Here is a 15050-nt window from a genome sequence, read left to right on the forward strand (position 1 = left end):
GACTAAAGGAACAACACCTGTATTGTACTGGGCGGCTCTTCTCTCAGAAATACCTTAAATGGCACAGTAATTTTGACAATCAAAGCAAAGACAGAAAGGGGGGGTGGTGATCCCAGGTCTTGAGAGGACAGCCGTCTCAGGAAGGAAGGAGGAGCAGACCCCATGTCCTCCGAGCTGGGGGTCCACAGGTGCTGGAGGGGATGCGTGCAGTGGGGGCTGTGGCAGGGGGTGTTGTGGCCTCTGCCCTCTTGGCCGATGAGCCCAAGGAGAGGGAGTGTGGGTGCTTAATTTAACATCAGCAGCTCGCCATTTGGGAAGAGAGGGGCTGCAAGCACCACGTGGAGAGAGGCAGGGCAGAGCCAGAGATGGGAGCCTACCTGCACCAGGGTGTCGGCCAGAGGCGGGGGGCAGGGAGGCCCCTCAAGAGCCACCAGACAGACAGGCTCTGGACGTGGGCTGCGTGGCAGGCACCTGGGCTGGTGAACCCGCCAGAGACCCCGCACCGCCGTGTGCCTGGGCATCTTCCTGGGCCAGGTACACGGCTCTCCTGGCTCTTCAGGCAGAGTGACAATTAAGGGCTCCAGCTCGTGAGTGCTCAGGAGACAGGGTTAATTTTAACCCTAACTACGGGAGAGAGTAGGGAGAACCCCTTGAGCCCAGAGTCAAACCACAGAACTGCTCAGCCATCACCGCGGACGCGTGCTGTTCACGCCGGCTTCCAAGAGCCGCGCTCCCACAGCCTGGCGATTTGGAACACGAATTCATGCCACGTGAAGTTTATGTTTAAGTGACTGCTCCTTTATGAGCTGTTAGCATTATTAGTTTTTACCGTAAAGTGAATTTGATAATAAAAGAGACTTGTGTTTCGTGTTAAGAAAGGACGGGCCCTGCGTTCCAGAGGTGGGAGGGCCTCGGCCAGCCCCCTGCCCTCGCAACTCTTCTCGCCAACAGCTGCGTAGCCAGACGTTTGCTGGGCGTGGGCTCAGGGCCGGGGGCCCTCAACCGCCTGCCCCACCTCCTGTCTGCTGTGTGTGGACGTCATGGGAATTTCAAGAAGGTCCGTTCCTGCAGGTTTGTCCTTTCTCCCGCACGGCCCTCAACGCCGGCTTGGCCAGACCCAGCTCTGCTGAGAGCCCCGGCTTCCTGACAGCACTGCAGGGCTGGCATCATGCCTGCTCCTCCTGGACGGCCGTCGGCCTCCCGTTCTTCTCTCCCTGCAACACCGGAGCTCACTGGAGTCCGTGAGGCCATCACCTGCCGTCTCTGGACGCTGCCCCCCTGTCCACTGCTCACAAGGCTTTGGTGACTGCAATGTCAAGCACGTTCTCGACAGCTGCTCCGCCAGCTCGGACAAACCTAAGCCCATCTTGTCCGAGGACGTCGGCAGGCACCCCTCAGATCCTTCACGTTCCACCTGCCTACCCACCCCAGCTGTCCCAGCAAGCGGGGAGGACGTCTGTTCCCGTCTGCCATTTCTTCCTCGCTGGCTCCCTGGAAACCCTGACTGGGAGCAGCCCCGAGCGGTGGTCCCAGGGCTGCGGGGTCATCAGCTTATCCCGGACACCGCTGTCCGAGGAAGCTGTTTCCTGCTGTGTCTGTTTGCGCGGCGCACTGCGTGGAAGCACGACCACGGCCGTGCCCACGCCGGAGCCGAGACTTACTGTAATCCAGGCTGTAGAAGGCAAACCCGCTGCCGGGGTAGAAGGACCCCTTCTCCGTCACAGAGAAGCACTGCATCTTGGGGTTTGCTTTCACCGTCTCTTGGATGGTGGTGTCTTCACCGTTCAGCCAGTTCCAGCTCCTCATACAGCCGTCCAGACGGGGGTTTATCTGGAAGGACAGGAAATCCCAGTGGCTTCCTGGGACGACGAAGCCACGTTAAGGGCTCCCAGACACCATGATGGAGGCCACGTGGCTGCTGCCACCCCCGTCAGAGGGACGAGATGCGTGGCTCAGGCACGTGGAAATATGCAAAATACACAAGTCCTACTGTGGAGACGAGCTCCTTGCTGGACAGAACGAGTCCTCGCGGGATACCCAGCACTCGCGTGGGTCCTCGTCCCAAGCAAGGTAGGGATGTCGTGCAGCCTGTATGGACACCCCCCTTTTCTGACTGCATTGGGTTTGCCCACTCAGAGCAGAGTGCTGACCGTCCACTTTGGCTGTGGACGAGGGTGTGGATGAGGGTGCACGGTGGTGCCCAGTATCTCCAGAAACGTGAGTCTGGGGGCTGGGTAGCTTAATTCCAGCACGCCATGCCCTTGCTACGTGGTTTGGAGCAAACCGGGTCTCCGCTGCCTGGATCTGTAAAACGAGGAGGTGTAAACAGCAGTCATGGGGCCCCTGCAATGGGGTCTGACACCCCAGGTCATGTGCAAGACGTCCTCCTCCACCCCTGCAGGGAGGACCGGGCCCACACCTCCCACCAGATGACCCTCAACGTGCCTGTGGCCCGTTTCTCCCATTTGTGTGGGAATCACCCTCACAGGGTGGAGGACTCTGGCCCCTGCCATCCATATGCTGGGTGACAGGGATCTGGGCGGGGGTGGGGCCGAGGCCAGGCAGGGCTTCGAGGGACCACTAGTACTGACCTCCCTGTCAGGCTTTCTCCCTGTGGAAATCCCAGCAGGGTTAACAACCCAAAGGATCTAGGGAATTGTCCAAAAAAGTTCACCGTTCCTTTTGTTAAAGAATAATTTCATTGTGCTTTACTCCACCGCAAAATAGTCATTTTTACTCTCGCTTCAGATGAAAACTCAAGCGAGTGTCACAGGGAGCCATGGTGCGTCTGGGAAGCCGCGGCCTAAGCACGGCGAGCGCTAAACGTGGCAGCTCAAGGCCACGCCTGTCCTCCGTGGGAGCCTGGGCTCCGAGGCCGCGGCTAGCGACGGTACTCACAGGCTGGACCAGGTCTTTCTCCTTGAAGGGAATGCCTCCCACGGTAAGGTTCAGATGGTACAACCCTTTGTCCAACTGAAACAGATCCCCAGCCACCGCGATCTTCATAACGGCGTCCTTGTTCACCTTGATGACCAGATTCCGATCCAGCTCCTCCACAGAGATCTGGAGAAGACCAGTGCTGTGAGGGGGAGTGGCCTTCCAGAAGGACCCCATCACCCCCGACCTCAGGGAACAGCGTTCATCACCCGCACACCTCACTCTCCCCCTGAGCTGGTGCACCCCCCCAGGCCCTGATGGGCCCCCAGCACTGGCTTCTCCTTCGCCCCTCCTCCTCCAAGTGAAGCCCCACGGGGCCACTTCTCTGGCCCCGTCCTGGGGCTTCTCTAAGCCCCGCCGGGAGCTGCTTCCAGGGGCAGGAATTCCACCTGACATCACTGCCTCCCCTCCGCTTTCGTGCTGCACTTCCCCTACGCGCTGGGGTGCCCCATGGAAGGCAGGAGGAGGGCACGTTTCTGAATCCCAGCAGGTAATTTGGTGCCTGGCACAGACCGGATGCTGCGTGGGCCTGTGGCTTCACTCCAGAAGTTTGCACTCTTTCCTCCTTTCCATGCAGGAGAATTAAAAAACCCACGTGTCTATGCTCTGTGTGTCCTCTCAACCCTCCAGAAGTCTATCAGTTTCCTCTTTGGTTAACGTGGAGAACGTGGAGGTGCTCGGGTCAAAGTGTGGTCAAGAGGACACGGTGTCTGTGTTGGGGCCGTAGGAGAAGGAGGAGGTGGGGAGAGGGAGGATGGAGGGGCTGCCTCTGAGCTGACCTCACCCTGGGCGGCCGGTTCATGCTCGGGTGGGGCATCTGTGCCGACCACAGGTCATGTGTCCCCGGCTTTCGCACCTGGGCACTGCCTCCAGGACCACCCGGGGCCCCTCCTGCTGCCCGTGCAAAGCACCTGCCCCCTGCCCCCGAGGGAGGCCGCGTCCCTCCGGCTCTACTGTGTTATCTGAGCTTTGCTGCTGGTGTGCCTCCCGCTGGTCTGGAAATACTTGTGTTTCAGGAGCCCAGGAAAGAAGGCAGCAGGCCTGACTCACAGGAGGGAAATTAGCAAACGTCCACATTATTCAGAATTTCCCATTTTATCTGAACTTCCAAAGAGAAAAAGAATGCTCTTCTCTCTCAAGTGCTTACTTCTAAAATCCCACTTCCAACCAGGGGCCTCTGAACTTCTGGAAGGCTCCTGTGTGTCACAAGCTGCTGTGTTCTGGGCATTGGGGTGCAGGGCAGGGCGGGGGTCTCAGCAAGACCGACAGGTCAGGCTCTGGGTGGGCAGGGCGTTCTCCAGAAGGAGGTGCCTGCATGTGAGCATGCCTGGGTTTCTACAGGAAGGGCAGAGGCCCCAGGAGCCGGGTCCCGGGATGGTGCGGACGCATGGAGACAGGAGCTATGCCCAGACCTCAGCCCAGGGGACCCAGCCTCAGCGCCACGGACATTCTGAACTGGACGGTTTTCTGCGGTGGGGCATCCTGTGTGCTCCAGGGTGACCAGCAGCCCCCACAGCTCTTGGCAGCTGTGACCAACAGAAATGTTTCGGGACACAGCCCCGTGTCGCCGGGGGAATGGCCCTGCTGAGACTGCAGCTCTTGCCCCATTAGCTATGAAGTTCCCAGGAGCAGGGGCCTGAGCGGTGTCCACTAACTGTGTGCAAACGCACAAGCAAATGCCGGGCCCTTCTCCAGGGGCCCCCGACACCGGTCCACCTGGGGGGCAGTGGTGGCCACACTCACCGTCTGCCACATGCCGTGGTTGATGACGGGCCCACTGCTGGTGACGCGGCCGACGCCAAGGTAACGGAGCTGCAGTTCCAGCCGGCCAGCCCGCAGGCCCAGCACGATCCAGGCGCTGTCTTGATGGCCTCCGGCAAAGAAGAGGACACCTTCGGGGTCAAAGGTCCTGAAGTCGAATTCGGCGACCAGCCTGAGTGCCAACACGAGAAACAAACAGGTAAGACACTGGCTGGCAGCTCGCGGACTCCTGCCCCAGGAGACCCAGACCAGCAGTGGCAGAGCAACAGGTACGTGGGAAGCCCGGGACTCTTTCCTGGAAGCCAGAAGCAGCGCCCCGCAGTGGCGGGCACCCCACGCGGGCACCCATGCTGACCCGGAGGTCAGAGCTGGAGCTGTGCTGCCGTTGCTGGGCAGGGACTGGGCCGACCGCCAGGACCGCTGGGGCGCTCCCTGGGGCACGGCCCGGGGGTCTGCAGTCCCAGGGAGCATCCGTCTGTCCGTCCGGCTCCCGTCCGCCCTGCGCGAGCCGCCTCTCACCTGGTGGGCTGCAGCCTCTTGAAGCGTAGTCTGATCACGGGTGTCCCGCTGAACATGCGGCCCAGGTACAAGGACTTCATGCTTTTGGCCACGTTGAAAGGCACGCAGGGCAGGATATCCTGTCGAACGGGAGTGAGGGGTGTCGGGTGGGGCGTACCCGGGCTCAGCCCCTCCTAGTCCCACAGGGTCTACGTGGACGCAGTTGAGCCCTCCCTCCGCCGCTGTGCCGGCCAGGCTCTGACCACAACCCAGAGAGTCTGTTACAGCCCAGAGACCCGCAGGTGCGAGCCGAGCGCTAGTCGGCCGGCCGGAGTCAGGAGGCTCTGACTGTGCACGTGCCCCGGAGCCTGGTCACGTGGACGGGGAGGGCAGCGTGGGCTCTGGGCTCAGGCCACCTGGTCGGTTGTGGGTAGGGAGCCGCCCTCAAGATTTCATGCACGGGACAGGCACACCTCCCGTCCCGTACCATCACCGGCCCCATGGACACCACGCCTTCTCGCGGCACCGTCTTCCTGACAGGGCGGCTGCCCTGAGGACATTACCTCGCAGGTGTTCATGTCCGGGGAAAGCTTGAGGCCTCCACGTCCGTCACAGTGGCAAGTGTAGCCCCCCGGGGAGTTGACGCAAGCCTGCTCACAGCGCCCCTCCACACACTCGTCCACGTCTGCCACAAGGGAGACGGGCAGACTTCACCATGTGCAGCGCCCACACCATCTCTCCGATCACGCCCGTGGCGAGCTCGCCGTGAAACTGAGCTCCAAAGCATGTGACACAGGAGGCACCCACCCCCAGGGCCCACCCTGCGCTCCCCCAGCTCCGCGGCCACGTGCAGGGCTGCTCAGTGGTCTCTTCCTCTGCTGCTGCTTGGGTTGAAGCAACAAGCTACCATGTCAGTGCACAAACCACGTCTACGCAGTGCTTGCCTTGAGGGTCTGAAGGGTCTAGTGCGGTTGGCAGGTATCCCTGGGGCTGCTTCAGGGGCCCAAGGGACACCCTGCAGGGGAGATGGAGGAGGGTGTGGAGGCTGTGGCCACCCCACCTCCCTCTTGGAAGGGAAGGGCAGGAAGACTGGTAAGAAAACATGCCCTCTTGGTGCCCCCCCGGGCACAGGGGCGCTCATCAGCTGTCTCCAAACACAGCAGGTTGACCTGAGGGTTGGCGGGAGGTCCATCTGCCACAGCGGCACAGGGGCCCCTTCTCTTCAAATCTTTACTGTGTCCGCAGCAGTTTGGAGAAGGTGCCTCATCGCATGAAGAGGCACCTGGGGATGCATGTGTGTACGGGATGCACACATGGGTGATGCGTGTGCACATGCATGGGTGTGCACATGCACGTCCGTGAGCTTGTATGTGTTCACAGGTGTGTGCACGTGCATGCATTTGTTACCCACGTGTGAGATGTACATGTGGCGCGTGTAAATGGACGTGCACACGAGCACACATGTTCACAGGTGTGCACATGTCTGTTATCCACGTGTGTGACATGAGCATTGCTGTGTGCGCATGGATGCGTACACGAGCACATGCGTGTCCACTGGTGTGAGTGTGGCATATGGTGTGCATGCGCGTGCCGGTGCCCGTGGGCAGCAGTGCAGGGGTACCTTGGCAGGTCTTCTCCTGGTTGCTGAACGCATAACCCTCGTCACAGAGGCAGGAATAGGAGCCTGGCAGGTTCCTGCAGCGTGCCTCTCCGCAGGCACCTCCATTTGCACACTCGTCCACATCTGCAAGAGAAAGCAGAGCCCTTGACCAGGGCTGTCTCTCCAGTCGCCGGTCGCCACGGTCACAGAGGTGCTGCCGCGTGAGCCCCTGACTTGGGCTGCGCTTAGCGCAGCTCCTGGGCTGACTAGGTCCTCCTCCACTCCTTCCGTCCGCTGGACTCTGCAGCCCCAGGCTCAGGCTTGGGGGGCGTGAGGGGCATTTCTGACCAGGGTCCCAGGTGACAAGGTTGATCTCGGACTACTGGACAGGGCCGTGCTTGTCCAGGGCTGAGCACTGGAGCACAGGAAGGTGAAGGAGGAACCCCCGGGGGCCTTCCAAATGGAGGTGCCCCCTGTGTCCCTGGAGCCCCATGCGATCGCTCCCTGGGCTCCACCTCCACTCCACTCCCACACCTGGTCTCTTCGATGGAGATCAAGCACCACAGTAATGGTCAATTATCGAGGCTCTTCTGAGGCTCCAACCATTCCGCCACTTTGGCAAACAACAAGCCCAAAACCTCTGCAGTTAAAGACCCATTTCCTCCAGGGACTGGAGTATTTATAAAGTGCAATAATCACCTCAAAAAAACACGGATTCCTCAGATGGCTACTTAACACCTGCTCACGGAGCCTCACAACTATCCCTAACTCGTTACAAGGGCAGCCTACCACCACACACGGACTTTCAAACGTGAGAACCAAAAAATGTCACTGCCCGGCCGTAGGAAAAAGCCAGGGCAACAACCCGTGTCCCCCCAGAGGCAGCGTGCAACGCCACTGGGTTCACTTATCCGTCTGCCCCGTGTGAACACCGCTGACCCTGCATCTCAGCCCCAGAGCGAGGCTGAGCCAGCCCCGTGTCCAGGAGCTCAGAAACCTCGCTCCCGTCAACAGGTGGGGCGCGGGGTCCACACTGGCACTGGCCACACCAGGGGGGACAGGCACCGCGCTCACACTTGGGCTGCAGGACGTGGGCCGCCCTGCACAAAGGATGCTTGTGATGGTGGAGGGGCGGTGGCGGGAGGGCCCGCGTCAGCACCAGGGAGGCCTCCCGTCCTTGCCTTGTTCCAGCACATCAGTGTGCCCAGGCCGCCCCCTCCCCACAGGAAACAGCACACAAAGCTCTGGACCCCCCCTGCCCACGTGGCCCCATGCCACCCTGTCTCCCACATCGGCCATCAGCCGCGGCCGCGGAGCAACAATCCGAGGGCCTCCGTGACCCAGCCTCTTTGCCCCTCCACCCTGCATCCTGCTAGCATGTCGCCCACTGAAGATGCTGCTGTCTGAACGTTCGTCACAGAGCATGGTGACCGGGAGAGCCGATGCAGCAGACAGGGCACCGGGCACGGGGCACAGAGAGCCTGGACCCAATCCTACTGTGTGCACTGCGGCCAGGAGGCCCTTGGCCCCCAAACAGGCTCTGCTCCCTGTCTCCCCCCCAACCCCGGGCCCTCATCTGCTCTCCTCCAAGAAGAGGGCCCCAGCCGGCCCACCTGCCTGCCACGTGCATGGAAATCCCTCCTCGTAGCCAAGGAGAGATGATGGAGAGGCCCGAGCCCCTAGTCTCAGGATGCTGGGGGGGCTGTAGACATGGGGTGCAGCGACCCCACTCCCTCCTTCCCAGCATCTCAGGGTCTGATCGAGGAGGACGAAGTGGAAAGTCCAGGCTCTTCTGTACCACAGTGACAAGGTCCTCATGCCCCACAGCCTCCCTTGGCTGGGTCTGGGGTCCAAAGGTCCCCAAAGAAATAGGTGATGGTCAAGAGAAAGGGTGTGTGTGAGCAGGTATCAGCAGGCAAACCCTGAAACCCGGCAGCGGAGGTGGGGCACCTGCCATCATGCTCGTGAATCAATCACGCTGTGGAGAGCACCTCTCGGCCTGCGGAACCGGCAGGTGCAGAACCCCGCCCCATTGTCCTGCACGTGGTGCTGGGGGGAAGGGCACCGAGATGCAGGGGACCCCTCAGGCTGTCTCACACATCACAGACTCGGTGAGCAGGTGGGAAGTAGACTGCGGTCACTCGGGCTTCCGAGGAGGCTAGAGCAGGACTTCCCGTGGGCACTCGGCACCACCGGCTGGTGGCCCCGAGAACTCTGCCGGCAGCCACAGGCGCCCCACATGCAAACCGTGGGCTGCAGAGAACAGGGAGGGGATCCGATGCCTCTGGGCGCGGTGTTCTGTACATGCACCCAACATGGGGTGCCCTCGGCGGCTCTCAAATACGCCCCTTCCTCCGGCCATGGCCACACAGGGTCTGGCCTCGGTGATGGCCGGCAGCTCTGGGAAAGGGGCCCCTCGTCCTGTCCGACTCAAAGCTTGACCCGTGGTCCCGGCCACTGCGCCACCCTTGCTCCCTCAGCACCTCTGTCCTACCCCCACGTAGCGGGTAGCCCTGAAGAAAGGTCCCAGATTCTCAGGGACACACCAGTGGTGCGTGTCAGCAGGCCTGTGTCGGAGGGCAGGGAGGGAGGCAGAGAGCCCCCGGTAAAATGGGCTGCCCCTCTTTTGCAGCCCGGCCGGCCATAGCTTGCAGACGTTCTGGGGTGGTCAGGGCGCGGGGCCTCGGGGGCCCCCAGACTGAAGGAGGGGTGTGGGGCCTTCTGCTTAGCTCAGTGGCCATCTGCCAGAGGGAAGCGGGCGACAGGGCCCTGGGGAAGCAAGCTGGGTGGGCGTGGACAGGGGCACCGGCAGCCACCGCTGGGTCAGAGGAAGCCCCTGCACTGCTGCTCCAGCCCCACGGCGTGGGGCTCCGTGCGAGGCTCTGTCCTGGGCGCGGGTCACACAGACGCGTGCAGCGGCCTCCCCTTCCTGGGGGGCGGGGGAGGTCTCGTCAGCTGGGCTGGCCGGTCCACAGATCCCAGTGAATCATCCTGTGTTGGGCGCTGGGGCAGCTCCTGGGGCCGCTGACATGCCCGGACATGTGCTCTGCAGGGCGCCCCTCCACCCTCTTCCCACCCCTCCAGCGCCCGCGGCCTCTCGCAGAGGCATGGATGTGACTGCCAACTTCAGCAATCTGGCCATCGGGCTGACTCTGGCAATTTGGCAACTGCACAAACAAAACGGGGGCAGAGCGGGGGAGGGGGGGGGGGGGGGGGCAGGGAGGCAAGGGAGAGGCTCGCGGCCGGGCGTTACCTTGGCAGGTCCTGCCGTCAGGGGAGAGCACGTAGCCGCTGTAGCAGGCGCAGTGAAAGCTGCCCGGCTTGTTGGAGCATATGTGGTTGCAGCCCCCGTTCTGCTGTCCACACTCGTTGACATCTGGGCACAGGACACGGAGAGACTGGGGAGTGCCCACAGGGCGCACACCGTGGGCCCAAGGGCAGAGGGAGACCCCGCTGCACTGTGGGTGGTGACGGTCCACGGTGCCCACTCTGTGGCCGCCAGCACACATGGGAGGAGAGCGAGGGCTGATAGACGATGGATCTGGCTGGACTCGGCTTGGCCAAGCCCCACACACGCGGCCCCCCTGCCCCGAGGCGGCCGGCACCGCAGTGAACCAGGTCCTGGGGCATTTTTCCTGATCCCACCCCCCCCCCGCCACTGCAGACAGGGAGGCTGGCTGTGAAACTCTCATCCCCACAGGCTGAGCCCCCAGGGGGGCCCTATGGCGGCTCCTACGTTCCAGTCCCGTCTGAGCCAGGCCGCCTCCAGCACCCGACACGTCTCCAGCTGGACAGCACCCAGTGCTTGCAGGCGGAAGCAGGGCCTTCCCACACTAAGTACTCCCGCTCTCGGGGGACTGGAGGGGCTGGGTGTGTGCCTCCCCCTCCTGTCCCTCTGCCTCTGAGCCACCAACCTGGACAGCCTGGGGTTCCTGCCTCAGCTGGAACAGGCCCCCTGTGTCCCTGGGGGTGGGGACGGCTGGAAACAGAGGGATGGGCCACAGCCACTCCCCCAGGAGCCCCCCCTCCTGCTCCCACAGCTGCAGGGCCCCCTCACCTCTGTCACAGAGCCGCCCGCCCCAGCCGGCCCTGCACTGGCAGTAGAAGTTGCCCATGAGATCCTGGCAGACGTGGGTCCCCACCTTGTCGCAGGGGTTCGGGGAACACTGGTCAGGCAGGTCTGCATCAAAAGAAGGGAGCAACAGTCGGCTGGGAGGGAGCAGCTCAGGGGCGAGCACGGTGAGGCGGGCCCAGGCTGCTTCCTGCGGGCAGGAGGGCCGTCGTGGAACAGGCTGGCCAGACCGTCGTCCAGTTCCAGGAAATCCAGGTCAGCTCGGAGGGAGTGGCCACCTGCCCATCGGGCCAGGGGCAGCAGAGGAGAGGACTGGGCCTGGCCAGGCCCCACACGCTCTGACCTCCCAGGGAGCAGACCCACAGACCCCCTGCTAAGCCGAGGGGTCGCATGAGGAACACACCCCCACCTTCCCAGGCCAGGCACCCTGTCCGCTCAAACCCTACCATCGACCTCCGCCAACACCCCCGGCCAGGGCTTGGCCGCTGCAGGAGAACCCCCACCCCTGTCACTGGATGGGGGGCTGCCCTGGCCCTTTCAGAGAGGGGCGCCAGCTGGCTTGCTCTGACCCCCTTGCTCGGGGTCGGTGTACCCGGTCCAGAGGGTCAATCACCAAACAACTTCCTCCTGCTTCAGGGACTACGGTTGAGACCGTCACGTGGAGCGCCTGCCGGGGGCTCGGTGTGTGAAGAGCTTCTCACGGGCCGCCGAGGCTCCAGCTCCCAGGGACCATCACTGACCGCAGAGGCTGAGGCCGAGCCCCACCCACGGGCAGCGGCACACTCCAGGGTGCTGGCGGTGGACAGCAGAGCTCCGAGAATCCTCTGCTGGGCTAGGGCCGCGCCCGGTGGGCCTGGCAGGGAGGGACGCCTCTGTCCCGGGGCCGCTCAGCCGGAAGCCGCGGGGGCAGAGAACCCCAGGCTGGCCGGACAGGCGGAGGAGCGACAGGTCGCAGGGAGAGGACCAGCCCTGAGTCTCCGCAGCTCACCCCCCGCCCAACCCCAGGTCTCCAGGGAACCTCAACAAGGAAGCTGATGCCCCTGGGCACAGACCGGCCTCTACCACGCCCACCGCACGGTTCACACGGCAGGCCCACGAGATTTCCGGCTCCAGATCCGCCCGCTCCTTGTCCCTCCCAGCCCTTGTGCGGGTCTGCTCGCGCCTTCGTTGCTTGACAAGCCGTGCCCGGCCTTCCTGTCACGCCCGTGTGGACAGTAAACAGCTCCCAGCAGCTCTGCGGGTTCCCGTTTCTGTCCTGTCCTTCAGCGTGGACACGTGCCTCGTCCAGCCCCTGGACGGCACAGGGCCCGTGGCTGAGGTCCAAACCGAGGGCCAGCACAAAGGGGAAGGCGACACCCCGAGTGCCCTCGGCCACTGCAATCCTGAGGCAGGCACTCTTCAGTTGCAGGGACAATCGTGGCAAATGCGGCTACTCCGGGTCGTTGTCAGAGCAGGGCAACGAGGTCACTTCCCCAGCAGCCCTGTGGACTGTGGCCTCCCAGGCCAACTGGCTGACACACATCCCCAGGCATGGATGGGGGCTGGCCAGGCCGTGGAGGGCAGGTGACGCCCTGTGCACCAAGTGGACTGGCTCAGACCAGCTGCAGGACATTCTCACCTCGTGTCCCCCTCTCCAGGGCCGCAAGTCCTACAGAACCCTCGTCGGGTACAATCACTTCCGTTATATTTACGGAGTGACTGGCCCATGGCAAACTGTGTGGTGGGTGGGCTCCCAGGTGACTGGGATGGGACGGTGCTCCAGCTTTTCTCTCTGCCTGAACCAACAGGGCCACCGAGAGCCGAGTTCGGGCCTGTGTCTGTCCTGCTGGGGGGCTGGCTAGGTGGGCACTCCTCTGATTTATCTCTTCTTTTTTAAAATGACTGACAGCTCCGCATTTCTGCCGCAGGGCTCCCTCCCTCCCAGTCCGCGGCAGCCAGTTCCCAGCAGAGCCATGTCCTGGCCTCACCGACCCTGCAATCCCAGCCCTGCCGAGTCTCCTGTCTGCCTTTGTCGGCGTGACCCAACGCTCCGCCGTGCTGTGTCCCCTCGTCCCACGCAGGTCTGCGGCCCTGTCATGAGGGCCCCACGTCTCGGGGACTCTGTGCAATGGTGTGCGTCCAAACAACTGGGACCGTGTCTGTCAACGGGCTCCTTCTGTGGCAAGTGCTGACCAAACAGTGTCTCCGAGGGCTTTGTGATACTTGCACAGTTGTTTTTGGCAGAGCGAGGGAAATGCCTTCTACCCGTCAGCAGGTAGGAATTGGGTGCAGGAATGAGGAAACGGGGTCTGGGAACAGAGCGTCCCACAGCTGCCGGAAGCCGGCAGGTCAGCACTGCGGTCCCCAGGCCGCCGACTGGCTGCACCGCGGGTGACGCTCTGGAGCGCGGAAGGGCCGGGGAGGGTGAGGTCAAGCCCAGCACCGGCACCAGAGATGAAGGACTGTCGGGGCAGGAGGGGTCGTGTGCCGGGGCCTGGCCAGCTTGCTCACAGCATCAGCCTAGAGGGGCCCCCGAGGGGGGAGGGCAGGGGATGGTGTGTGTCTTCACTTGACATATTTGGCTAAAGAGTTATTTCAGAAGTCCGTAACTGTGCATTTGCCGTGAGGGCTGGTTAACTTTGGAATTTGCCTAGAATGCCTACCTTCCTTTAATAAAACCTCGGGGTCCCCGCACTCAGGGGCAGCACTGCTGTGAGGTTCCCACGCGACACCCACCCCTAGAAGAACTGCACTGGGGCGCGTCCTTGCTGCCTGTGGGGTGTTTCCCTCCAGGACCGAAGGAGGGAGGAAGGGCCGCATCCGAGTGTCCGACACTCGGCAGTGCCCAGCACACTCCTGCAGCCTGAGTCGACACACTGGGGAGGCGCAGGTGAGGACAAACCGCGCGCTTCCCCGCCTGGCCGGGCCTCCGGACACAGGGTTCATCTCGGCCTGAGGCGGCTATGCTGCTCAGAGCGGGCACACGCACTGCCCCCGACAGGACGCCGCTCTCAGCTGCTGCTGCTCCCCACCCTCGAAGTTCAAGGGTAACAGCCGGTTCTAACCTGGACAACAGGCTCCGGTACAGGGCCGGTGGCACCAAAGGGAAGGGGCCGGCGCCATGAGGTTTACCAGCAGAAGGTGGGGACGGCAGCAGGAAGGAAGCCCCAGGCCTGGAGCCCATCGGGCTGAGCACTGAGAGGTGGGCTCTTCGAGGCTGTCGTGTTCACTTTAACTATATCGGACAGTCGGGCCTCAGCGACGCCGTGCTGCCTCATGGCCACCGAACTGGACGGTTTTCAGGAGGGAACCGATGAAAACAGCGTGAAGTTGCCAGCACTGTCCCGAGGCCTGGGGGTCGGGCTCTGGGGCCGGGCTCTGGGGCCGGGGGGGAAGGGCAGTCTGAGTCCTTCCTGAGCAGCAGGCCTCGGGGCTTGTCCCCAGTAAGGATGGCGCTGTATTTGTGAGGTGCCTCAGGCTTTGGAGAATTGACAGGCACAGACAGCACGTGGTCACACACCCGTGGAGGACGATGCGCCCGACCCAGGGGGCAGGATGGAGAGGCCGAGCATGGGAGACAGCATCCCAATCAGCCGGGAACTCATGCAGCGTGGTGATGGCACGAGATCTGTCCTCTAACGCCAGCTCAGGAACTCCCCTTCCGCACCCCTGGCCGCCCGCCACCGGAGCAGAGAGCTCAAGCCCATTCAGAGCCGATCTTTGCTGTTCAACTTCGAGTCCCTCTAATGCCACGAGATGTCTCACGTGGGCATGACATGGCCCAGGATTGTTGCAGCCTCCCTTTGGGCAAGACCTCGATGATTTTACGTAAGTGCTGATGGAACAAGGAGCTGCTGTCTGGAAGACAACGGTCCTCATGCTGTCAGGAGGCGTGAAGCACTAGGTAACTTTATAATCTCTGGAAAAGCACAGTCTAAAACCCAGGAACTAACACAATCTAATCAACTTGGATACATAATTTAAAGGAAAAAATTGGTTTAGCAAATTGACAACAATAAAAAAATTTCTAAAAACAAACCCGAAATGACACAAAGCTAAAACTGTTATGACCCCACTCCCTAATGTCTGCCCAAGTCCCCAGTGAGGTCTCTTCAGCCCTTGGAGAGGCTGAGGTCACAGGTTGACCCCAGGGGGGCCGAGGTCACGGGTTGACCCCGGGGAGGCGCAGGTCACAGGTTGACC

General features: G+C 62.4%; 1 protein-coding gene across 1 annotated transcript in view; it reads right to left on the bottom strand.

The window, feature by feature from the left end:
* GAS6 (growth arrest specific 6) overlaps positions 1–15050 on the bottom strand; it is a 35534-nt gene that overhangs the window by 5332 nt on the left and 15152 nt on the right. The window contains exons 4-11 of the mRNA XM_002925960.4: positions 10854–10976; positions 10050–10172; positions 6818–6940; positions 5760–5881; positions 5218–5336; positions 4681–4870; positions 2899–3063; positions 1662–1830 (exon numbers count right to left, since the gene is read on the bottom strand). Coding sequence (XP_002926006.1) covers positions 1662–1830; positions 2899–3063; positions 4681–4870; positions 5218–5336; positions 5760–5881; positions 6818–6940; positions 10050–10172; positions 10854–10976 — 1134 coding nt within the window. The remainder of the gene's footprint in view (positions 1–1661; positions 1831–2898; positions 3064–4680; positions 4871–5217; positions 5337–5759; positions 5882–6817; positions 6941–10049; positions 10173–10853; positions 10977–15050) is intronic.

The sequence above is a fragment of the Ailuropoda melanoleuca genome, chromosome 7, assembly GCF_002007445.2.
Source record: "Ailuropoda melanoleuca isolate Jingjing chromosome 7, ASM200744v2, whole genome shotgun sequence".
NCBI classification, from domain to species: Eukaryota; Metazoa; Chordata; class Mammalia; order Carnivora; family Ursidae; genus Ailuropoda; species Ailuropoda melanoleuca.